General features: G+C 38.5%; 1 protein-coding gene across 2 annotated transcripts; it reads left to right on the forward strand.

The window, feature by feature from the left end:
* Positions 1–614: 614 nt before the first annotated feature.
* Positions 615–27,780, forward strand: LOC124114807. Of its 2 annotated transcripts, none has more exons than XM_046475581.2 (15): positions 615–938; positions 7,252–7,319; positions 7,482–7,617; positions 8,547–8,728; positions 9,090–9,229; positions 10,889–11,033; positions 11,240–11,331; positions 13,992–14,217; positions 17,377–17,525; positions 17,866–18,079; positions 18,295–18,450; positions 19,021–19,173; positions 21,289–21,376; positions 23,180–23,249; positions 23,447–27,780. In XM_046475581.2, the coding sequence occupies exons 3-15, from the start codon at positions 7,487–7,489 to the stop codon at positions 25,409–25,411; spliced, it is 3,711 nt and encodes a 1,236-aa protein (XP_046331537.1). In that variant the 5' UTR covers positions 615–938; positions 7,252–7,319; positions 7,482–7,486; the 3' UTR covers positions 25,412–27,780. The 2 variants fall into 2 exon arrangements, with proteins under 2 accessions (XP_046331537.1, XP_046331538.1); XM_046475582.2 differs by lacking the exon at positions 615–938 and adding an exon at positions 1,025–1,092.

The following is a 27,780-nucleotide window of genomic DNA, read 5'->3' on the forward strand; positions in this document are numbered from 1 at the left end:
CACTGGTTTTCCTCGTCCAGACTTGATCATTTTGGGCCGCCATGATGTAACAGGAATACTGCTGACCCTTACATAAAAATATTCACATTTGTTCACTATGTGTACAACAGTATACATGGTGTAGCTAGGGGAATTGTTAATGCCATGACAATCATTCAACCATTAAAGAATGCATGTTATTCAAAATACAATTCAAAAACATTCTTTCCAAATTCTAACTACTCAACAGGCCCAACAGGTTTATTTCAGGTAGATTTTATCATAATCAATTAATCAGTTGTCATGGCTTATAGGAGGAATACAAATACCCCTCCATCAAATTGAAAATAATGTAATTCAAAATAATAAAGAACCACAAATCAAGGCAGCAAGACCTGAAGTAAATACATAAACATGGTTATTGAGTTGTCAGGTTTTTCAATAAAACTCTGGCCTCCGTCAGTTTTGATTCCAAATCAGACACAATAAGAACGAAATCCTGATACATCTTCATACTCCAGTGTTGACAGCAGGTAACCGATTGAACAAGATTGACTGTCCACAAGTTTGACAAACACTAAACCCCAAATCCTCTCATTGTATCCGCAGCACTCACAGGACACTGAGCACTCCATGACACAGGGCACTGCTCCTCACACTGAATATCAATGCATGACACTGTTGTGGATTTCACAGGTGAATGCATAATATATGACATGCTTCGCTGACTGTCGAGCTCCCGTACATCAATTGTAGCATACACACAGCTGTGTTTGGCCTACATATTCTCCATGCAAGTGGGACCAGACCGGTTTAACAGAAGCCGACATTAGTGTGGGTTTAGATCAACGTACCCTGGAGAAAGGCCCTGACAAATATGTGCAGAGTGCTACAGCTTGCCATCCCGTGGAACTGTTTGTTATATCCGATGTCTGATTGATCTACCATATTGTATCAAGGTAAGATGGGAGAAGGTCAGACAGGTGGGCAAGCAAGTCCACGTACATTGGGAGTGTCATTTAAATATAGACAAGGCCTGCATGGCTTGCACTCATGATACACCATTCAAATACATGGCTGTCTCATTTCCTGCTGCCAACAGGTTAATTTCAGGTAATTTTTATCATTATTAATTAATCAGTTGTCATGGCTAAGAGGAGGAATACAAATACCCCTCCATGCCTTGTGTTTGCTTGTTTTTGGCCCAAGACAGAAGCCCGCCAAGTTGGGTATGGATCATGAAGTCTTCATGCTATGAGTGACATGTTTGTGAAAGGAGTTACTTTATTTTTTTGTTACAGGCTGACATTGTTGTTTTGTCAATGTTATTGTCGTACACAGAATTCTATTTCATTGCCTTGGTGTACATGGTCGGGTGGCCAACAAGGCTATGGGCCTGATGCTGATAATCACACAGCATCCCTGAACCTGTACTCGTGTAAAACTGTGTGGTGTGTGACGATTCATTGTGACAGTTGTAATTGTCCAAACAATGCTGTGTGGGTGACATTTTATTGTGATAGCTGTAGCACATGGTCGGCCAGGCATTGATGTGTAGACTCCCTCACAGGCTAGTACATCAACAGCTGTACACATGTTGTCATGGTGTTTGCATGGATAGAAGCAAGTCTAGATTGTACATGAAGTCAGGCTTATAGACCAGGGCTTCTTGTCAGTATTTCATTAATCTTCTTTACATATATAACCATTATATGATTTTGCTGCTCATGAATTTATATGATCCTACTACAGATATTATACAGTCCACAATTTTGTTTTCTTTAGTGATTACACAGATGTGTATATATTTGTTTCTGAGTCTGTTACTAAAGACAGTTGTGATCATTCCATTATGAACCTCAAGATATAGATTCAAAACAAGACATGTTCCCATCATGACCCATTGCCTTTAATAATAGCAAACAAATACTAGAATTCTGTCTGTAGAATGAAGATATGGTTGTAGCCACAAATACCCATGGTTCTGACAGCAAAACACCAGACATATTTCAGATAGGATGCACTTTTTCTGTAGGACCAGTGGTTACTCTTTATAGATTTCAGCACAGTTTACGTGGCATTTTATACCAGGATTTGAAATAAATGAAATTTTACTTTCCTCAGTCCGCAAAAATAATCTAAAAACTACCAAATTTCTAAAATGATGGTCCACAAGAAATGTCACCAGTCCTCCCTGAATTTCACAAGCTTCAGACTAGATTTGTTAATTTTGAAGCCTGTATATCTGTGTCAGTAACTGACATTGCTCCTGTATTTGGGCACCCTGAGACCTCATGTTTGAATAGGTCCCAAGCGCACCATTGCTCATCTTTAGAGGTGACATACATGTAATTAGAATGGGAGGCCAGGTACAGTGACTTGACTTATTACGTGACAATGTGCCCCCATGTTATGGGTCATTGCTGATGTTTTCAGCCACCAGTTTGCCGGGTCAAGAATAGTTACAGGCTGCATGGATAGAGCTGCAATGTTGCAGACTATTACACAACACCCAATGTCGTGTTTCAAAATAAGCGCCTGCCCGTAGGCCCGTGGGTGCTAGATCTCATGTCAATTTGTATAGGTCCTTAGGGCCTGCATTAAATTTACTTGATTTATTTGTCACAATAAGTTGTAGTTTTTTTAAATGAGGGCCTGAAGACTGACTCACTGGATCCTATATTTTATTATATGTACAGTCAATCTATGGTTTAACAAATGACAGGACTAAATTATAGAAGAAGATGAAGTTTTTGTTGCAGCTCATTGTACCACATTGTGTCATAAGCCGGTGGGTCTGCATACAATGCCCAGCCAACATGACCAAGGAGATACTCAAATCTTTTTAAAAGCATAAAGTATATGTTAAATACAAAAGCATGCTTCACTTAAAAACAAGTAACAACATCAATATTCATACTTGCATACTGCCCAATCCCTTCCCACCCCAGCCATGCTTGCACAACAAACTACATACTTATCCACGTACGTGCACTAGTACACAAACTCATTCACACTGTATTATGTCTGTGTTATAGACCCAATACATATATCCTATGAATATTACACTTCAAAATCTTTTAGCTTCAACCCTTTTTAAGAAGTTTAAAAGATGGTAAACAATGTTATAACATATTTCATATTAAAGCAGTTTTAAGTTACTATTTTAATGCATCCTATTTGAAGAGCTTAGAGCCATAAGGGCCTATTTCATGTGGAGTCTGTTTTGAGAAAAGTGATGAAAACACATAATATTATGCATTTTAATCAACTTTTTTTTACCGATAAATTCCTAGACATTAACACATTCTGACAGCAGACATATAAATGTTGTTATATAAAACATTCAAAAAAAGGAAGTAAACTTATGTTTTTAAGTTGTGTAAGGGTGGAAAGGGCCAATGTCTGTATTTTGGCCCTTTTTGACCCTCAGGCATTTGCATGTGATTAATATGTGAGATTGATAAACTACTACTGAAAGTACAAACACATACTATTGAAGTACTTTTAAACTAATGCTAACTTTGTTGAAATAGTTGAAATATAATAATAAGGTGTCCAAACTTTCAAAATCTCTCTCAGACAACCAGTCTCAACCACACACGGAAATGAGAGCTAAAAGGGCCAAAATCTAGTAAAGTGACTTTGGCCTTTTTTTTAGAATTTTAAGTAGCTATATTTCACAAATGCATCAATGAAAACATGCTCTATTCTTTCTACAGGTAGACAAGAACTCATAGATGTTATTTATGCAATAATATGCAAAAAAGGCCAAAGTGCATTTTGGCCTCTGTTAGCTCTAAGCTCTTCATTTGTGTAGACATGTTAGCGTCTCATAAGGCACTCACTACTACTACTACTACTACTACTACATTGAAGGTCTCCTTGAAATAGCTGAACATGCACAGCTGTCAATGTCTGTATCTTGAACAAATTAGATCTATCTATAGAGTTCTTGGGTCTTAAAACTAGATAACTATAAAACACTGGTAATCCACACTCTTTGGCAAAGGTCAGCTTCTCAATATCTTGTGGCCTTAAAAATGATCACATTCCATTTGTCTGCAAATGTACAAGCTTTGAGGTTGCTGTTTTTTCAGTGTGAATGCAAATGAATTTCAAACGGATAATCGTGCAGGCATGGTAAAGAGAATAACCATACCAAATCACATTACTGTAAAATGTGAATTTTGCACTCCACAAATGAGGCAAAGGTATTATATAATTGCCATTTGAATTGTGTTTTGATGAAAGTAATGTTAGGCTCACATGTGTGGAGGTAATCGTGACTCCAGGGCGCAGACAGGTCATGTATTATGCCCCCCGTGTCCCTTTCTCATACAGACACGCTTCATATAGTCTAAGCTAAGGCCTTTAACATGTACTCTTTGAATAGAGCTTTCAGGCTTAGTGAAGCAGTGCTGAAAGTAAGAAACAGTCAAGGGGATCATACAACATGATAAAACTGACAAGGATGTCTCTATTATAGAAATACCATGGTCTGAACACTGCTACCCACACCTAAGTAGGGCAGGCCTCTATATTTCATAGAAGGCTGGGCTAATACAACTTATCTTGATATGTATGTTTATCTCAGCTGACCTGTGTGAGCTCAGTTAAAATTAGTGTGTGTTTATAGACTGTTATTAGCAGGGAAGTATAACAGTTGGGGACACAACACCGGTTTCATATACTGACCCAGTGTTGGAAACAATTTTAAAACCCAACAAGACAGGCACGTGACCAACAGATGTTGCCTGCCTATCTTCAAAGTTACCTACCTGCATTCAGACATAATAAATATGGAAAAATCACGAAAACTAAGAGACTGTATCTTGATTCAGTTGAATTAAACAATTACTTGAGAATCTACAAGGAGTTATGATACATGTATAACCATATAAGTAGTCTTAAAATATTTTGCCAGACAGTCGAGCAGGTGGAGGAAAATTTCATGCACCCCAATAAAAAAGTTACCAGCCATGGGCAGCGGGCAGGCAGTTATTTCGGACACCATACAGACCCATGTTGAGAACAAATTCATACCTTCTACTTGATGAAATATCACTCACCATTAGCATAACAACGTTAATCTACTTTGGATTATGTTAAAGCACCTCTGTGACTTAGTACACCTGGATTCTTTATGGACATTAGTATTTAGAGCAGTGATTTTTAATATGTTTTTTTTTTCCCCCATGGCCATATAGAGAGTACACTTTGAAGTTAAGAGCTTGGTTCTGGACATAATGGTTCATTCTCAAACTGGGGCAAGCAGCCTGTTCCAGAAGGAATAGTCTTTGAGTTCATTTGAATTATTTATGACCAGTAAATATCATGTTGAATTGGATAAATAGAAAATAATTTATCGCTGAAATGTCATCTATCTTACACTTTATGAAATATTCAACAGGGACATAAAATGTAAATTATTCAAAATTAATATTTTCAAATTTCAAGCAAAAGTGGAAAGTGTATCTCTTTTTTAAAGCTGTATGCAGGGTATTTCACAAAACCAATTTACAAATTTGAGTGATCAACCTTACCATTGTTTTAATCAAATCGACTCAAGGAAGGAAATCATTCAACCATTTAAATAGGCATAGTTGAGTTGCAGTTAATCTGTAACATTGTAGATTGTGTAAAAGGTTTCAGGTATGAAAGAGCACATGCTTCATTAAGCACATCCTCTCCTCCACATGCCTGTGTAATCAATGGATTATTTGCCCCTCTGCCAATACCTTTCAAAATGACTTGAGGGTCAGTGCTGGTTGGACATGAAATACCATTGTCAATACCGCAGATTTATACAGCTTGGCACTTCTCCTGGTACGTTTTTCTTATATATTTGAGTATATCCATACCACCCACATAAAATATGCAATTTTATGTTTTCTTTACATAGCTGTGTAGTAGGTTTTTTATTTAGAGCATTGATTTTGAATTTGTTGTGTTTTTCCCCCATGGCCATATAAAGAGTACACTTTGAAGTTAAAGGGCTTGGTTTTCCACTTTTTGGTTCATGCCCAAACTGGGCATTCTGCCGAGGAAAGGGAGTTAACTGACTGTAAAAGTCCAGTTTCCACCCTTGCCCAACTAGGATGGAATTTCGGGGCTCAATCATAGCACCACCAGTGACAATTATGAGTCATATCGCTTCTATGTCCCTCCTATTGACTAGTCAGATTTCACCACTCATATCACTTGCATTTGCTTCAAACAAAATGGCAACGCCCAGTCAGTATGATCTGATCGATAATCTAAATCTATATTGTGATAAAACGGGTCTTCATCAAATCACATGAGCAGCTTGATTAAGAAGATGACAAGATTTGGAAAATATCTGTTGACAACGAGTTGGCAGGGCACATGCTTTGCAAATCCTGCAATCAAACGAACTCTGCATGGCAGTTTACAAACCGGATGTCGATTTCATTGCATGATTTTGATTAGACTATGTATAGATTCGTTAGTCCAGCCAAAATATAACTCCATAATTTTGTCAGGAACATTTTAGCGGAGTGGATGGAGGTGTTTGATGTGTTTTGTGTTATCACGGCTGGAGTAGACACTGGATGATGTATCCCTATTGATCCCTACGATTCAATGCAGCTAACATGACCTGCTTGTTTCTGCTTCATGCAGCAGTGAATACCAGTCCAGCTGAATCCTGACACCATTAATAAAATCAGGTCTGTGCCGGTAACCAGTGGTTGATAGCAGGAGAAACGTCCCATGTTATTGAAGTATGACACACGATCAGTCAAGTCACAGAGTCTTACAACTCGTTGCTAATGTTAGTCAGCCCTTATACAAGCCTTATTAGACATTGGGGACCTATTCTGACCTGAAAAGCACAATCAATGTAACATCTCAATGGTAAGAAGATGGTAGGCAATTTGGGCAATGACTGTCATTTTGAAATGCATGTTTCCTGATATTCCAAATGGAGTTGAATGTAAATTAGGATAGTGATTTTGTGATTCACAGCTGCTGCCATTTATCAGTAAAAATGGAAGTGATTACTGTTTGTTTGTTTGTTTGTTGTTTAACGCTGCACTCAGCACTATTCCAGCTATATGATGGCTGTCTGTAAATGATCGAGTCTGGACCAGACAATCCAGTGATTGACATCATGGACATCAATGCATGCAATTGGGATACGATGATATGCATCAACCAAGTCAGCGAGCCTGAGAACCCGATCCCGTTAGATTACTGATGATGATGATGATGATGATTGTGACTTTTCATGAGCATGATCTGTTTCAGATAGCCAATGTTTCAACCTAGATGTGATAACACACCATACCTAACCTAGTCGTTCATCAAAGTGTAACGTAAGTGAATTAATCTAATATTCTCTGAAAAGATTCCCTCTTTAACAGCAACAGAAGAGGATAGGCAAGAGATAATTAGTTGGTTCCATCTTGATTTATCTAACTTGTGTTTTCACAGACACAATACAGTGAGTACAGTTTCACTATACTTTATGTTCCCAGGGAGAATGGAGCCGGTGACAAATGTGTCGTGTGTGGTGGACAACTGGGCAACCATGACATGCAGCTGGCCATGGGACGTCAGTTCGCAATCAGACTCAAATAATATTCATCTAGCTCGACTTAATTGGGGCATAAAGTGAGTAACACATGCAACTGTCATACATGTACTATTAATGACAATAAGAAGACTACAGATGAACAACTTCTTTCTTACAGTTATTTCACATCTGTATTAGTACAATGTGTTTGTGTAGTTTCTTCTACCACGGGCAAGCATGACTGGCTTGGCTCCTGTTATCATAATCACCAAGGTACTGATTGATTAGACTGAAACATACAGCTGAGTCATGAAACAGACATTTTGTGTAAGCTGTTTTCTGTTATATTTTCATACTTTTGTTTTTGTAACATGTTTCTGGTGGATGTCATGACCTGGTCACAGGGCACTGACAGTGTAATGGTGTTGACAGAATCATGTGTTTACTCACATAGCTGTGGAAGACTGCAGTGGAAATCCGGCTTATCATAAAACTATGTGTCTAATTAAAAGAATGATTCTTGTGGAAGGTGCCACTTTAACGAATCATCCAAAATCTGTTTCAGAGTTCTTAGTCCAACATAAAGTTTGTTTGTTGTTTAATGCTGATCACACGTTGACATCAAAGACGTTTGCAACGTGACATTGTGTTGACCCAGTTTCAAGCATGCCTTTGCATCTATCGAATTCTTCGGTCCCCAAACAACATCTTTGATGCTGAGGATGCAAATGTTGTTGTGCTATCTGATAATGATGTGCAACAATTCTATCACGATAGATCCACACACAGGTTTTCAAGCACCTCATGCACTGCATGCCTCTGTCCATCCATCATGAAATTGAGGTCCTGGAGGGGTTACCCAATCATTGTGTCCCAGGATATTTCAATCTTTACTGTTGGATGATTTGGTAATATCATCAAAAAATGATCCTCAGCAAACTTTGACTGGTATATAATAGTAGCAGGACAAAGTATTACCTATTTTCACAAAATGATAAAATCTATCATGCCTGACATATCATTCCAGTGATGTTCCCAACCAGGTTTGTGTTGACGACTCTGTACCTGGATCCTGTCACTGGCCAGCAGATAGCTTCAGCATGGGAAGCCTCTACACAATAGTTGTCACTGTCATGACTCTCACCAGTGTGGGAACAGTCAGTGAACAGAAAGTGTCTGAACGTTTTAAGTATGACACAAATAACATTGGTAAATATACATTCTTGAATATTGTTATCATCTTTTACTTTTCTTTTCATATTTGATACTGTTGTCATTTTAGGGTGTGTGAGTGAGTAAGGTTTAAAGCTGCTTTTAGCAATATTCCAGCAATATCATGGTGGGGGACACCAGAAATGGGCTTCACACATTGTACCCATGTCAGGAATCGAACCCGAGTCTTCGGCGTGACAAGCTAACGCTTTAAACATTAGGCTACACCACTGCCCCTGTTAGAATAGAAACTGAATCTTTAAAGTGACTTTTATTCAGCAAAATTTCACCCTGATCTGCTGCAACACCGATAACAAGATGTATATTGTAATAATTTCCCTGTTTATTCTTTTTACAGTAAGACCACCCGCTGTGACTGATATCAACACCATCAATCTCAACAAAACCTGTGCCTCGTTGTCATGGCAACAAGTGGATACTCATACACTAAAGTGTCGAATGTTGTACAATTGCTCCGATTGGCAAGAGTATTGTGAGGTGGGTTTAAGTCACAGGAACTCGTTATTGGTCAGTAAATCGTTATTGGTCAGTAAATAAAAATATATACCCCCTATATGTAAGTAGAGAACATATAAGGGGTATATATTTTTATTTACTGACCAATAACGAGTTCCTGTGGTTTAAGTTGGGGTGGTGCACTTAGCACACAACATGCAAGAGGAATGTAAATAATTAGCAAAACAACTTGTGTTTGGTATCCATGATAGTTTTGTGTAACATATCACCAATGGTTTATCACATGTCTTTTATAGGTTTAGGTGTTTAGTATTCTTCACAAAGAAGGCACTCAACCCCTCTGGATCTGTGTTTGCTTAAACCAATCTAAATTCATTGCATATGTAATCTGTTTCAACAGATATTTGCCACTAATTATTCTCTAGGGCTGATGTTTTGATTCATGAACTTGCAATACAGCAACGAAGCTTATAACAAACTGACGAATATAACAAACTGTTTTTTGGTCCCGTCAATTTGCTGTATATATGCTGTAAATATGTTTATAACGAATTATGGTTATAACGAACTAACATTAGTGGTCCCTTTGGCTTTGTAATAACTGTAGTTTTCTGTACATCTTATTTTGTTTGCTGTTGAATGCTGCAGTCAGCAATATTCCAAGTATTACACAACAGCTTGTAGATAATCTACAAACAAGATGTTTTATGAACAATGTCTCCTGTGGCCAGGGTACGATGACACACAATAAATCATTGTGTCTGACTACCGATCTATTTAGTAACTCCCTACAACAAGCATAGGTTGCTGGGGACACAATCAAATGGGAATCCCAAGGAAGACCATGCAATACAATTTTGACATCTGAACCACAGTGTTTAAGAAGCTGAAGACTTATTTTGTCCCATACATTGAGTTCATAGATGTTGAAGATTTATTATCCTAATTTGCATGATTAAAGATTATCTATAACCCAGCAAGTACTCCACAACATTTAGGTGAGCTTGATGAGCTACAGCCTCATACCTTAATCATTCTTCTGACACTTTTTTCATACTGTGGGCACTAACTTAAGGAGTTCATGTAATTACTAAAAGAACATGTGTTTAGATATACAGTCTTCTTGCTGAGCACCAAGGACAAGATTATGTTAAATGGGGATGATTCTGATTATTTATTATACACACCTTTCCTGCTTTCATCATGTTCAGAATGCTTTGGAATAGTATGCCTGCATAACCCTACTGACTAAACTCTTCAGGCCCTCATTTAAAAAAAACCTGCAGCTTATTTTTTCTGACAGATAAATCGTGTCATAAATTTACTGCAGGCCATAAGGAACACTACAAATTTTGAAACTACAGACCCGATACAAAATCTACCTGCCACAGGCCTATAGGCAGGCACTAATTTCAAACACTGGACTGACATGAACACTGATCTATGCATTTGGGATGCAATGACTAGCAATAGAAAAAGGCACAGCGCCTGACACCAGTCCACTGGGGACCTGTATTCTTACCCGAAAACCCCACAGGCTCATTTCTTGAAATAGAGCCTCAGTAAAATAGGGAATGGATTAATGAGGTATCACAATGAATAAATGGGAATTATATTAAAAATATAGATTATATACAGGATATGAGTATGTATTATCCTTTGTTTCCTGTGGACTTTCAGCCCGTGGACAATGTGTCTGATGGGTCTGCCTCTGTGTGTGGCCTCCTGTCCGGGACCGTGTATCAGTGGAATGTGTCATGTCTGCCTGAAGGAGGGGGATTCTGGAGCAATGTCACCACAGTCCTCCACACCACACAGACTGATGGTAGGCGGCTTGTTACTGAGTTGTCATCGGGCGCAGATATCACAACTATTGTCATTCTCTTTTATAAATATATTCATTACTACATGTATATCAACACTCCACTCCAGGTATGACCTGACATAAACATATTAAATGGACAAAACCAGTTAATGAATTTTCCTTGCATCTTGAGATATTTTGTCTTAATCGAATGGACTATTTTGTAGTTCCTGCATCTCAGCCAGAAGTGCATCCTGGGAGTTTTCTAGAAGTTGACTGTGACCAAGACAACTGCAGAGGGATCCTGCTGTTTTGGAAGGTATGATCACAGCCATTGGCTTCAAGAATTACATGATTTGATGGAAGTCATTTGTATTTTCACATCATGCTGAAGATATGGATTCCATTGGAAGCATATTTTTGTTCCACCCAAATGTAATTCTGACCTGGAAAAAATATCAGGATCAAATACACAAAACTGAAGTGAAAATGTTCTACCTGTGTAGTGAAAAGTTCCCGTTGACAGGAACAAATGTTTGGGTGTGATTATGAGCAATGTTCCTGTATATTATTAATGTGCAACATGAAAAACAGGAAAATTAAGACATATACAAATTAACATAATCTAAAAGAAAACAAAAGAATATGATGAAAAAGGAAAGCATGAAATAAATCCCAATAGTTAATTAACGTTAAAGGCAAATGTGAAATATGTTATTTTGACAGAGAAGGATAGAATGCTGAGCCCAAAATGCAACCGAATCAGAAGTACTGCTGCACGAGAATCCCATGAAATGATTATCAAGGTCTACCTTGTCATTATCAACATCTACCTTGTCATTATCAAGGTTATCTTGTCATTATTGACATCTACCTTGTCATTATTGAGGTCTACCTTGTCATTATTGAGGTCTACCTTGTCATTATCAACATCTACATTGTCATTATCAACATCTACATTGTCATTATCAACATCTACCTTGTCATTATCAACATCTACATTGTCATTATTGACATCTACCTTGTCATTATTGAGGTCTACCTTGTCATTATTGAGGTCTACCTTGTCATTATCAACATCTACATTGTCATTATCAACATCTACATTGTCATTATCAACATCTACCTTGTCATTATCAACATCTACATTGTCATTATTGACATCTACCTTGTCATTATTGAGGTCTACCTTGTCATTATTGACATCTACCTTGTCATTATTGAGGTCTACCTTGTCATTATTGACATCTACCTTGTCATTATTGAGGTCTACCTTGTCATTATCAACATCTACATTGTTATTATCAACATCTACCTTGTCATTATCAACATCTACATTGTCATTATCAACATCTACATTGTCATTATTGACATCTACCTTGTCATTATTGAGGTCTACCTTGTCATTATTGACATCTACCTTGTCATTATTGAGGTCTACCTTGTCATTATTGACATCTACCTTGTCATTATTGAGGTCTACCTTGTCATTATTGAGTTCTACCTTGTCATTATCAGGGTCTACCTTGTCATTATCAACATCTACCTTGTCATTATTGAGGTTATCTTGTCATTATTCAGGTGTACCTTGTCATTATTGAGCTCTACCTTGTCATTATTGAGGTTACCTTGTCATTATTGAGGTCTACCTTGTCATTATTGAGGTTACCTTGTCATTATTGAGGTTACCTTGACATTATTGAGGTCTCCCTTGTCATTATTGAGGTTACCTTGTCATTATTGACATCTACCTTGTCATTATTGAGGTTACCTTGACATTATTGAGGTCTACCTTGTCATTATTGAGGTCTACCTTGTCATTATTGAGGTCTACCTTGTCATTATCAACATCTACATTGTCATTATCAACATCTACATTGTCATTATCAACATCTACCTTGTCATTATCAACATCTACATTGTCATTATTGACATCTACCTTGTCATTATTGAGGTCTACCTTGTCATTATTGACATCTACCTTGTCATTATTGAGGTCTACCTTGTCATTATTGACATCTACCTTGTCATTATTGAGGTCTACCTTGTCATTATCAACATCTACATTGTCATTATCAACATCTACCTTGTCATTATCAACATCTACATTGTCATTATCAACATCTACATTGTCATTATTGACATCTACCTTGTCATTATTGAGGTCTACCTTGTCATTATTGACATCTACCTTGTCATTATTGAGGTCTACCTTGTCATTATTGACATCTACCTTGTCATTATTGAGGTCTACCTTGTCATTATTGAGTTCTACCTTGTCATTATCAGGGTCTACCTTGTCATTATCAACATCTACCTTGTCATTATTGAGGTTATCTTGTCATTATTCAGGTGTACCTTGTCATTATTGAGCTCTACCTTGTCATTATTGAGGTTACCTTGTCATTATTGAGGTCTACCTTGTCATTATTGAGGTTACCTTGTCATTATTGAGGTTACCTTGACATTATTGAGGTCTCCCTTGTCATTATTGAGGTTACCTTGTCATTATTGACATCTACCTTGTCATTATTGAGGTTACCTTGACATTATTGAGGTCTACCTTGTCATTATTGAGTTCTACCTTGTCATTATCAGGGTCTACCTTGTCATTATCGACGTCTACCTTGTCGGTATCGATGTCTAACTTGTAATTATCGAGTTCTACCTTGTCATTATCGAGTTCTACCTTGTCATTATTGAGGTTACCTTGACATTATTGAGGTCTACCTTGTCATTATCAACATCTACCTTGTCATTATTGAGGTTACCTTGTCATTATTGACATCTACCTTGTCATTATTGAGTTCTACCTTGTCATTATCAACATCTACCTTGTCATTATCGACGTTACCTTGTCATTATCGAGGTTATCTTGTCATTATTGAGGTGGACCTTGTCATTATCGAAGTCTACCTTGTAATTATCAACGTCTACCTTGTCATTATCGACGTTACCTTGTCATCTATCATCTTCCAGGCTGTTCCTGCCCACCTTCGTAATGGTCTGATCACAGCATATCACATCTTTGTGCAAGACACTGCCACTGGAAATGAGACTGACATCACAGTGACAGACATGGCACAGATGTCACTAGAACTCCACCTGGAGCCCAACACTACCTACCAGATACAGACCTCGGCCTGTACGGAGAGCGGCTGCTCCAATAGGTCCAAACTCATCACCATCGCACCACAGGGAAAAGGTACACTTCATGGCATATTTTCTCAAATCCTTTGTCACCTTGCACATACATTCACAATGGCTTCAAAAGGTAAAATTACTGCTATCAAATCTACATTGTAACACATTGTTACACATGTTAACACACAACACAGCTACGAAAGGTCATGTCCATGATAATGACTTTTTGAGGCCAGAATCTGCCGAATTTCTGAAAACTGGCTGTACACTGAAGTATCTGTGTTGTATGACCAAATCAAGGCATATTTACTTGCATAAAACTACGTCCATCCAATGTATACATAAAAAAATCTTTGCTAAATAGAAGGGGTTTTCATGATATAGTTCTGATTTTGATTTTGACTTTGATTCTGTTAAATGTTGTACTACTTGCTGTTGCTAGTGTAGGTATAGAGATTATCCCAAATGGCATTAAATGTTGTTGAAATAACCCTACTGAGGCTCCTGTGTCTCATTCTTGTCAACATGTCAAGCTTCAAATACATCCGACAGCTGAGAAAGGTTATGCATATATTCATTAATGTTAATGTTCTGACAGATAATGGCATCAAGCACTGTTATGGAAAGAAAAATTAAGTGTGAAGGGTTATGTATACAATGTTGTTCATAAAATGAAGAAATAGGGTAACACGTGACAAATTTCTTTCTGACATTTTAATATCATAGTAAAGTACTGTCCTGACCTGAAATATTAATGATCAACAATTTTAAAATAAGTGTAAGCGAGTGCGTAATGTGAGCAATATTCTAGCTACAACATGGTGGCCAGCAAATAGTCATGTCTGGGCTGGCAAACCAGTGACTGAAAGCATGAGCACCAATAACATGATCAGTGTCATGAAGTCCTCTGTGTGACATGACAGCCTGCTAATCAGACATGGTGGCTCAGGGCGATGGGATCTACATAATTACTTTGTAGTCAATTACTGCGATGTGATCAGGCTGAGTACCACATCAGACAGAAGTATCACATTGTGGTAGTTAGGCCTCCCCTGGGGCTTTAACACACTTCCTGGTCAATATCAATTATTGATATGCTTCCTTGCTCCGACCAGTCATTCATGTAATTGCTTCCCTTACTTTTTTAGTAACATCATTGTTACATATTCTGTAGCTCCCATGTCTTGTTGTTATTTTCAGCCATGTCTAGACTGACAGTTACAGTCTACAGCAATCTATGAATAACCTTAGTATTTATTTGACACACCTTTAATCACCTTTCAATGATCGGCCAACTGATCTGTGACGACTAACACATTTGTACATTAACTTGAACATTAACAACTCCTGAAATCTCTCCCATCCTTTTTATCGTGTCGGCCATTTTGATGCCTTGTACTTGATGTGTATGTATTACAACGCGCTGTCATTGTGACTGACTTACTGTGCTAGTTCTTAACAAACCTTTCTCATCTAATGATGATATTTTTTTAATACACTTCTTTTAAACAAACAACAGGTGTTCCTGTAAAGCATGTTGAGCACACATACACTCATGCCACCTCTCCTTTTAGTGGAACTATTTTATTCCGCGATACAGTCATCATGGTTGTTGTATGGCTGTCAGTGTCAACATGAAGTCCTACGTACAGATCTAGCACTAAATCCCTCGAGGTATAAAATAGTGATATGAAAAATTAAAAAGAGCTGACTTTCATGTTGTGTGAGTTCAGTGGAGTAGGAACCTTCATTGAGTGAGGAGCTTGCAATGACGTTTTTACAATGTTTGGCCCTCACTCTATGAAGGTTCATACCCCAATGAACTCACACAAAGTGAAAGTCAGTTCTTAAATATACAAATGATTTTAACAAATCCATTATCTTGAACAGTTGTAATGTTGAATCTTGATAATCATGGAAGGTTTTATTTCCATTTCAAGGAAAACTGATTCACTAAAAATAATCTGATGACAATTAACAGTGGTTAACTGATATTTTCTCCATCAGATTATTGTTATTTGTTCAAATGACAGAATTTCAATAAGACTTTTTGTTTATTTTACATTAGCTATATATTTAGGCAAATAGAGCATTGTTAATTCATTAAAATCAGGTCTTAGTTCTCTCTACCACTAAAGAAAGTTCTGAGGACATCCCATTATATGTCCTTTCGCAAACTTTGATTGACAAATGAAATGACTAACAAGAAGTCAACATAATTTTTAAGCCAATCAGAAAGCAGCTTTTTCAAGCTTTATGACACTTGCTTCACACTAGCAAATTCCAATCCAGACTATGCTTTGAGAAATATTTGGACAAAGCTCTTGATTCAAAATTTGAAAACATAACCAAAGAAAATTCTGGAATGTCTGTTAGATGGCTGAGATTATATGAGAACTACGAGAAGTCGCTTCCCTTTCAAATGTTATCCCATTGAAACGAGTCATAATACCCATAACTGTCATTTGGAATACACTGTGTTAAACTTTTCAAGGTTGCATACCGTTTTCCACGTAATAAGTGCCCGGGGCGCTCTCAAAATTAGAAATAGGGGGCTCTTATTAGAATATTATTTTGGTGAAAAAAAACATAGTTGAAAGATAAATTTCGTTGTTTATGCTGACAGCCTGAAATGTTTATGTACGACAGATATATTTTTCCAGATCTTAATTGCCCATAAATAAGGGTGCATATAACACACATGTGCTTATTATACCGAATAAATAAGTCTTGTGTACATTGATCAATCGGAAGGGATGCAAATTGGGCTTGTTCACTAGCCAATATATTAGCAAATATCGCCGTGGGCGTTTATTAGAGCGGGGCGCTTATTACGTCGAATGCGGTAATTAGAAAACAATTTCTTGATCTGAAATTTTGCAGAATTTAATTTTGTCATGAACTTTTTTTGTGTATGCTCTTATTTGTTGCATGAAGCCACACTCAGCAATATTTTAGCTATGTGACAGGCCTGTAACTGGAGCAGTCTGGGCCAGACAAGGAATTAATCGAAGAGACTGATATTATAAGCAACATTCCACACTGTCAGGTACAGCAACAGTGACATCCACCAACTCACGGAGTCGGACTACCTGATCAGTGGCAAGCATGGGTTAGTGGGAACCTGTACTAAACAGAGAGGTCTTTGTATGTTACTATCTAAGATTAGTTAGGTTCACATGGTCAACTCTAGACCCCTCACGGTATTGATTCCCTGCAGGTGCGTCACCACCACAGGACTTCACAGTTGAGTTCATGGCTGACGAGGACCCCACCAACTTCAACATCAACTGGCAACCACTCCACAGCCGAGTCGTGTCCTACACCACGTACTGGTGCATGAAGGAAGACAACTCAACCAACTGCACAGTAAGCCCCTAGTGCATCGTAGTAGTAGCAGTGGCAGTGGCAAAGAGTGAATGAATGTTGTTTTATGTAAAACTGCACAGCAAGTGTATACTACTGGTGGTGTTGGTGAAACAGAACATTGGCAAATGTAACAAAACAGTTTACATTGTACACAAGACATGATTGCTACATTGGCATTATCTAAAAAAAATGTAATATTTATCTTACATGTATTCTACATGTAATTGTATCAACATCTTTCAGGTTTCAGAGGAGCATCATGACTTTACACGTTACATTATGAACCAGCCCACATTCATTGTAAATGCAGGCAATACTTGACATGTATTTTTGACCACAGACCCCCTTGGACTGGAAGAGTGTGTTCCCCAACACCACAGAGTACAATCTGACCCTCCCAGGACTTAGTGAGAACACCACACAAGACTACATGGTGGGGATCTCTGCCGAGGCCATCATGACCTCACAGAGGTCAGGGAGGTCACGGAGGGACACAGGTCTGGTGACCAGCAGTGGCATCTCATGGAGTCAATGCCTTCACATCAGTGGGAATAGTGAGTGACAAGTTTAACAATGAATGTTTCTTCTGTTGCCATGCATTAGGTTTTCGCACCCCTGGGAAATCTGCATTGCCTCTACACCTTAAAGATTTTGCCAAAATAATCTGAGATTCCTATCCCCAAGTCACATTAAAAGATGAATTGAATATTTGTTTGGCAACAAGTTTCCAAAATTTTGAAAATATCAAGGTATGTTTTTATTTTCCCAGCTCCCACCACAGCGCCTGAGGTCCTGCACATGTCCAGCCACCCCACGACTGCCAGCATAGACTTGGAGTGGCAGAAGCTGAGTTGCTTGCAGACACCAAGTGTACTGACTGGTGTACTCGTGGTGTACTGTGTAGTGGATGGAGATACTTGTTCAGGTAACTATATATAATGATTGAGAATGAAAACAATCTGACCACAATCTGGTAGCGATCGACTTCTTCCCATTTTCTGTTAAGACATTCACTGTAAGTAGAACAGTGATCTTAGGTGATGCTTCTCACTGTCAAGGGATCCATCCCTTGACCATGCAGGAATCGCTTGTCATAGGTTAAAATCACGGATTGTCCAATTCTACTTTGAATTCTATTTACAAGCACTTAGTATTCTAGTATTCTCATGAAGAGATATTTCCAGGCACATCCATCGCGTTTGTTAGCTTTGCATTGTTTTCTTCGTTTATAGGTCTGTGTCTCTTTCTTGAAATGCAAAAATGTTTCCCCAATTGGTTATAATGACTACAGAATGAATAGCAACTTTGTTCTGAAATTGACTATTCGTGTGTATGTCCATATGTTTTTATCTTGACATCTGGCTGGAAAACAACCTTAGTTGGTGGGTTGCCTTGTGGGTTGTGGGTTTCTTCCTCATGCAGAAGATCCAGTGTTTGAATTCTAGGAAATAACATTTGTAATGGATGATGACAAGGAAACAACGTTTGTTTCAAGGACCAGAACAGAGTCAGATGGCTGTAGGTCAAGGGGTCAGCTACACCTTGAAGAACTTGGACACTGGAAACACGTACCTCATCAAAGTGTGTGGTGTGTCAGCAGCGGGGAATGGACCATTCAGTCCACCGGTCAAAGTAGAGCTGGCAGCAGGTCAGTGATGCATACACCTCGAGCTTGTGTCCGGATTTGTGTTTTATGATCTGATTTAACTGCTCTTAAGATGGAATATGAAACAGATGACTTGATGGGTAGAGTCATACTCGAAGAGTAACACATTACTGGAATGGATTAAACATCCTATCAGTGTCAGGATTTGAGTTTTATATTAAAGTCATTTGACAATTGGCTAATTGGTTAATCAAGTATTTGAGAAGTGAATTTGAGAAGTGAATCTGAGACAGTATGTCAATGAATAGACAAAATGATGAAATGTGAGTACAATGGCGGAGGGAACGTCATTATCCCAAGTAGCCCGAATGTTTGGCAAATATAAAAGTGTAATTTCTTGACTGTGGGACAAGTTCCATCCAACGGGTGGGGTTGCATTGAGACAAGGCGTCCTGAAGCATGGCATCCTGTGAAGGGTGTGACCCTGACAGCTTACCACAGGCAGCAAAGATTGGGGTGGGCTAGGCAACACCAGGGACGGGCTGTGCGCCAGTGGCTTCACACCAAGGTTTTGCATCTGATTCACAAATGGCAGAAAACATTGTTGTCGATGTAGCCTCGAGCGGTATACCAGAGCAACAATGCTGGACCATGATCGATATGGGGGTGGTATTGTCATGGTGTGGGGCAGTATCATACATGACAGGTAAACTAATTTTGTTATCGTGAATGGACATTTGACTGACCAGTGATATGTTGACGAAATCTTGCGAAGAGCCGTCGAAACAACTGTCAGCAGAAATGTTGAACTGCAAGATGACCATATCATGGCAAGGTCATCACCGATTATCTCTGACGAGAAGGCACACAGACATAGGACTAGCCCACTGCATCCCCTGACATGTCCCCAATAGAGCATCTGTGGGTTGTTCTCAGGCAGTGAGTGTATGCCAGAGACCAAGCTTGGGTAGCTCTTCGGGAGGAAGGGCAGGCAATGCCAAGGGCAACAATACGCAGGTTAATCACCAGTCAGCCACGCATGTATCGCCCCACATGGTGGATCCACACACCTGATATTGATGTACAAGCCGAAATAAATTGTACAGACGTTCGTTCTTATTACGCCTTCACTATAATTTCATCAGTTTGTATAATAAACATGATAAACATTCATAGTTTTGAAAAAAAGGATGTTGCAGAAGAATATGGCTGTTGCCAAGGACAATTAATACACTATGTACAATGCAGATAATTATCTAAGCAACAAAATACCAGTACTTTCAGCTCACCTGCCTAGTTTTGGCATATCCACACTGCTTTTAATAACACAGGAAGAAACTCTTCTTACAGTAGATAGAACAAGGGAGGAAACTCTTGTCTTCAGTGCTCAGTTTTTCATAAGTATCAAGCAGTCTTTGCGAGTTGCTGAATATGTTTAGCTCCCTCCCACCTAACACCTGGTCAGGTTCACTAGTTCAATTGGGTACAATATATGTAAACCACAGATTTCTCTAGCATTCATCAGGCTAATTGGGAAGAAAATCGTGATAATTTTTAATGTTCAAAATTGGATTATTTTACTGTTCTTATTTTCATAAATTCTGAGATTTAGGGACATTTGAAATTCAAATTTGGAATGCTTACTGTCATTTCCTGCAGAATGGTGCCAAATATTGGCCTGTGAGCAGGTCTTTACAGTCATTTCCTGCAGACTTGGGGCCAAATATCGGCCTAAATCCTTGTACTCAGTCCTATTTTAACCACTAGTCTTAAGCCCAAGTCTGGTAAAATTTCATTTGGTCCAGTAAAATCGGCTTATTCTAGTCCAAATACTAAGACTAAAATCTATTGAAAATAATGCCCAGATGACAAAAAGCATTCAGTACACACTGTATCATATAATTGCTCTCTCAGTCAATAATTTCATTAAATCAATATGATTGATTATCTGATAATAACATACGTTGGAACCAATATGACCAAAGTCTTCTAATTTTAGTAACTCTTAAATCTACTATTGTCATCTTCATATTATTGTCCAAGAAATATATAAAAATACCCCAAATCAAAGAGACTTGCTCCAGTATTTGTACTTGTGAGGACACAGACATTGATGACAAGGGTCAGTCCTCACTGAGATGTTATGGTGTGTTTCAGACCTTGCTCTCATCTACACAGCAGTCATTGTGGCCAGTGTGCTGCTTCTCCTGTTGTTCATCTTCTTCTGTGTCATATGGGGATGTTGGTGAGTATCCTCAATCTGTTGTTGATGCTCCATGTCAGAATTACGAATAACTGTTGACGCTCCATGTCATAATTACGAATAACTGTTGTCGCTCCATGTCAGAATTACGAATAACTGTTGACGCTCCATGTCATAATTACGAATATCTGTTGACGCTCCATGTCATAATTACGAATAACTGTTGACGCTCTATGTCAGAATTACGAATATCTGTTGACGCTCCATATAAGAATTTGAATGATCTAGCAAATAATGTTGATTGCAAGCAGAGATCAGCAGCCTACTCCAATTTAAGACCATTAGGAATATCAGTAAATCTTTGGGTCAATAATTAATATTTTCAAAATGATATTAGCAATCGTGGGCATGATTAGAGTGATTGACTGTATTCTCTTGTCATCACCAGAACTTCTAATAATCTGTAGTCTATGTGATAATATAAGGGTAACGCTGTTTTTCAGGGCATTATCATTTGCAGAAGCTTGAGGTCTTCAATTAACCATGGCCCGTTGAAAAGACCAAGGGCTTCTGAAAATTAGTGTCAACATTATTGCTAAAATGGATGAAATTTGTTATCAAATAAAAAGAAACAACAATATCGGTTTTGAAACATATGCTGCAATCAACACGAATGTCACTGACACACTTTTTCAAATATGGAAACGTCATAGAACAAACCAGATGACGTCACTATTGAACGTGACGTTACCTATCCCTATCCCTATCCCTATCACGTCACCTAACAGTGGGCGTGATAATGGCACGTCATTAAGCAATATGAGGGCATTATCAAGTTACAGTGGCCCGCTCATTTCTGATAACATGCCGGCAGTTTAATGATAATTCTATCCATTTTAGCTGTAATGCATGTTATTATTTTCTTAATTCATGCACTACAGAGGAAAAAATGCTTTTGCTTACACATAGTCCTATCAATATACTGGGTTTTTTTGTCAAACATGCTTCCTACATTTGCCACTGTCAAGGGGGTAGTGAAACCCCAGGTAGTGAAATATAGAACCAGTCAAACTCAGTGACATGTTTTTTCTCAAAATCATAATGTATTTCCCTGTAGCAGTTGATTTTGGAGCAAAATACCGTAATGATTCTACCCAAACATAATTGTTGGCATCTCTGTTAGATGAATGATACGAATGTTTGACTGAACGTTAATACCCTCTTTTTCCCCAGTGCCATACAAGGTCTCCCAGTATGAAACTTGCCACACTGTTGCCAGTACTAGGTTCATGAATGTAAATGAAACTGACAGCAAACTTAGTTATCTGTTATCTAATATGACATGATTTATTATCTTATCCTGCATTACTCCTTATTGCATTTACTGCTGTTCTCTCTGAGTGACAGCAGTAATGTGATGATACGGGACGTCATCACTTCCGTGGTCATGTGGGAGCTGTGTGATGGGATTAGCCATACGACCAGTCGGAACAACTTATTTTTCAGCAAGACCTCACACAGCTGTTCTTTCTGTCAAGAACAATAGAACAAGTAGTAAATGCATTAAGGAGTAATCCAGGAAAAGTACACAAATATAAAAAAATATCTAGATTTTACTAGAATTTTGTCAAAAGTGGGTTTGAATAAGCCTTCGTATTTTCAGATGGATTCAATCAAGTTTCAGTTTAGTTTACAAGAGCGGGAAGACTATGAGAGTCACTTGTAAACAAAATGACGACAGATGTTCTTGAAAGTGAGATCTGCGTTAGAAACTGGCACTTATAACAGATACACCTATAGTCTATTGTACATTGTTAATCAACTGAATTCTGTTTGTGGTTTCAGCAAAGGGCGCAAGAGTGCCAAGTTGGAAATATCTGTTCAAGATGACAAGTTACTGCCGCAAGAGCGTGAGGTGAGTTCAGGTGTACTTGAGAGTAAAATTGCTCATATTTTAATGTACATCAAACAGTAATTTAAATAAAATATATTTTTAGAAGCTCCTAATCATTACTCAGTTCCCTTGAAATGCTGAAATGCCAATTAACCAGTCCTCCATGGGGCTGTAATGATATCTAATTACAGTTGATAGACCATCATGTCTATTTTCAGTATGTTGATATGCCTACTACACGTCCTGAAAGCAGTACATCAGCCAAAAATGGAACCTACAGGAAAAGTGGAACAGACAAAGATCGAGAGGTAGACAAGGAACTAGAAGACACCAAACTTTTACCTTCAGAATCCTACAAAGAAAATGCAACTCCAAGATGGAGTGAATCATTGGGCCCCAAAAGAACCGACACTTGTTATATGGCCTCATCAGCTAAGAAGAACTCCCGACTTTTGGAACTTAAGGCTGAAAACAACAATAGAAAAAAGGCTGGTTGGACCGAACTCGAAGATGCATCTGACCTGCCTTATGCCGTAGTGGACCTAGACGTTGAAGGTATTCCTCGGGAAAGGATTTCATCCTTTAAAAGTCGTCTCCCAATGAGAGATTATGGCTTTGCTGTGAAGGACGATCCTGAGTATGAGGACTATGTAAATTCTCTACGGGAAAGGAATAGTGCAACTAGTCCCCTTATTACAGATCCTAAAGAAGATAGAAAGAGTGGATCACATGAATCAAAACAGAAGCCACAAAAAGATAAGAAAAACAAGCAAAAGAGAGGCAGTACTGGATCATTTCATCTTCAACCTGATTTTGTGTTGCCAGCCCCTCCACCTGATCCCAGTGAGAATGATCGCTCACCACCCCCTTTTTTCCCTCCACCTCCGGCCAATCTTGAAAATTTTACATTTCCTCCTGAGCCACAAGATACACCTGGTGTACCCCAAAAACAATATAGCCCTCCACCCCCAAGTCAGAATCATCCACCACCACCTCGGGTTCTCTATGCTCAGCCTCCTGTTCCTGTACCTGATAACACAGCCACAACAATGAGAAGTCCTCCTTCACCACAAAATTTGAAGAAGATCCCTCCTCCCCCCAAAGTGCGTTATTCTTCAACTTCTGCCCCTTTGCAAAATAACAGAACAAGCACACATTCTCAAGAACCTCCTCCACCTCCAAATCTGGATAGTCTTCCAAGGCCTGCAAGTGTTCGTAATTCTGGTACATTCCCCACTGTTCAAACTGGAGTTCAAACAAGCAAAGCAACTACAAATGAACAAAATCATCCTCCACCTCCAAATCTTCAAAATCTTCCTCGTCCTGCAAGTGTAAGTAATCCAGTACCTGCAGAACCCGTACAAAATAAAGAAACTATTGATCCAAAACATCCTCCTCCAAATCTTCAAAATGAACCCCTTCCTCGTGACAAAAATAGTCCAATAACTGCTGTCCCCATTCGGAATAACAAGGAACAGAAACAAGAGAAAGATATTCCACATCCGCTGACTATTATTACACCTGTGCAAATCCCCAAGCCTCGCACCAGTCTGCAAAGTCCAAAACCTTTCAAACCTGTTCCTCCAGAACCAGTGGCTCAGAACACTGGAAGAGACACAACAGATGGCAGAATCAAGAATGAACCTGAACAGAAAAAGGAGCCCGAGCCCATGAGAACAAATGTTACACCAGGAAGTAATGAACCTGATAATAAGTCTACCAATGAGAAAAAGCCCTCGCAACTGTCAAGTGAAATTCCAAGAAACAGAGGATCTGTAGACAAATCCACACAGGAGAACCTTCCTCCCCTGCCGAGTTATTCATCCAGACCTCCCTCTGCCAAATCTAGACCAAGCAGTAAGACAGATGAAGACAATAATGTTCTTGATATTTCCATCCTTGTGGGAGAGCTACTGGGAGAAGGTTTGACGACTAAAAAAGATGAAGATGGTCCAGAAGTTACCATGAGGCCTAAAAAACCAAGAGAGTCCACATCTGCACCAGATGCTCGAGACTCTAAGGTGAAGTCCAATCCACCCAAAGTGGCACCAAAGCCAATGTTTGTGACCACGAGAGACAGCAACTATGGCCGTGTTGAGGCTAGTCCCACAGCAGTCTCACCTCCTCCAACAGTCCTGTCCAGAACATCTACAGGGAGTTCTAACTATGAGCAGCATATGTAGAGATTTAGGTGCACCTCCACACATGTTTGAACATGATCCATAGTTTAACTTGCTGAGTCATGGGCCATGTGCCACACCAATGCTGACTCAAATAAAATGTGAGTGAGACTTTCCAGTCAGAACAGAATCGTCTTTTTAAACAATCTCAGAGTGAAATATTTATAGGATTGTGTTATTTGATCAATTTTGAAAGGATCTATACAATCAGTAGTGGAGTGGTGATTCCATACACTGTATGTGCTGATAATAGGAGTCTGCCCTTATCTTTGAAGAGAATCTCATTCATCTCATAGTGAAATAGTCACCTGGTAGAAACATTCAGTCATTTATTTCTATAGTCAAGCAGCTTATTGAATATTTAGCTTGGAATGACATTGATGAATAGATCTGAGAATGAGTAATAAGCTTATGGCTTATTGCAATCCAAACAAAATTGTTATGATAGTAACTGAGCAATTGGAGTTATGTCTGGGACTGCCTGGAATTCATGTGCCTCTTCATCGATTTAAATAGCTAGTTTTCATTTTTACTGCTTCATTTATTAGGAAGATGGGGAAAAGGTCAACTTCTGTTTACTCAAATTCCTGCACATGATACTAATCAGGAACTGGGAAGGAGGGCCACAGACAGTTCAACACAAAAACCTCTTTGCTGAAAGGAAGTCGAGTGTCCTGCATAATAACACATGAACATGATGACGACATAAACATCATCTGACACTGCACTGAGAATGATCTGGTTGAGTGTATTGCTTAGGTCACTGACTGTGGACTATCAGGAACTCTTCATTGAAAGGGAGTTCAAGTTTGTGGGATCTTGTGTCATGGACAAGCAATGTGAAAAATGTGTACATAACATCATTGGTGAAACAAGAGAGTTTTGAATACGATTATATGTGCAAATCTCTGTAAAATGACAAAAACTAACTTTCTTCAAATGGTGCAACAATATGTTAAAGATCATTCTGGTGCTTCATGCAACATCCAGTGGAGATATATACCCTGTGTTCTATTTTCTGCAATTGCAGTCACCGCAGATCTGTCATTGTGCATCTGATCTAAGACCTTGAACATTTGCATGATATTACTTGTGATATTTGAATAGACTGATCTAGATATGTGTCGGTACTACATGCCGTGAAGGGCTATAGTTGGGACAGTCACTTTCACTAATTCCTTTCAGCCCTGATTGTCTCCTTTGTTGTTGTGCTGTGTTTGTGATTTCCATAAAAAGTTAAGGATTTGGTGGAGTACTCAAGATGTGGAATGGACAGGCTTTCATGGGTACATTGGATAGAGAATTAAAGTATTTTCTGACATTGTGAAAACCCAGGTTTCATATTTCTATGGCAATACATCTAAAAACACAGACTGTACTCCTGAACCCAGGATTTAGAGGCATGTTGTAAACTTGGATTAGAAAATGGTATGATTTGAAGACATATGACCATTGGCATTCAAGGCATATCATTCACATCCATAAGTTGAAACACTATGCTTTTGTTTTATGTATACCAGTCCTAAGTAGTGCCTCAGATTGCCAGAGGGTCCATATCATTACTGGTAACCTTAAAGAAAAGAGCCACATGCCGAATATATTTCTGATACCTGGTGAATGGGTCGTCATCCTGAAGTTTGATGCCATGAAAGAACTGAAATACTGGTTAGTGTTACCCCCAATTTACTCTCTCACTCAGAAAGTGCGGCCTTAAAGCATATGTGTCTTCATATCTGTAACATGTCATTTGGTTAGTTGCATTCAGGTTTTGTCGGTTCCTCATGCGCAAGTGGTATTTTGATACAGAAAAGCGTAATGTTGTATATTTAAGTTTCTGCCTGTTTTCTAACCATACACATTATCAGTCATGAACAAATAACAGTCATTTCATTTAGCAAGGGTTAAAATGTGTCCTTTGATAGTTATATTGTGCATTATTTGAAATGTTTCTGATTTTAGTGTTCATTGAATGTACATCAACCACATGCAAGTCTTGACTGATTCAGGATATCAGCCTGCATCTGGAACCGTCATACTAACTGGCTCTTGATAAAATTCTAACAATTCAAGCTAGACTGTCCAGTAAAATGTTGTTTGGTCTAGTAGACTAATATAGTCCACCATATATTACTTCAAAATCCACTGAAAATGATGCCAAGAGACAGTTTTGAGCAAGTAGACTTTCAAAGCATTTGAGACAGGCTGTGTTAAATTTATAAACCATATTCAACGTATTAAGCGCCCATGGTGCTCTCAAAATAAGAAATAGGGGGCTCTCTTTAGAATAAAATTTTGGTGAAAAAAATAGAGTTGAAAGATCGTAAAATGTCGTGGTTTATGCTGACAGCCTGAAATGATACAAAAGAAAAGTC

This window comes from Haliotis rufescens, unplaced genomic scaffold (genome assembly GCF_023055435.1).
Source record: "Haliotis rufescens isolate VD_foot unplaced genomic scaffold, xgHalRufe1.0.p SCAF_2, whole genome shotgun sequence".
Taxonomy (NCBI): Eukaryota; Metazoa; Mollusca; class Gastropoda; order Lepetellida; family Haliotidae; genus Haliotis; species Haliotis rufescens.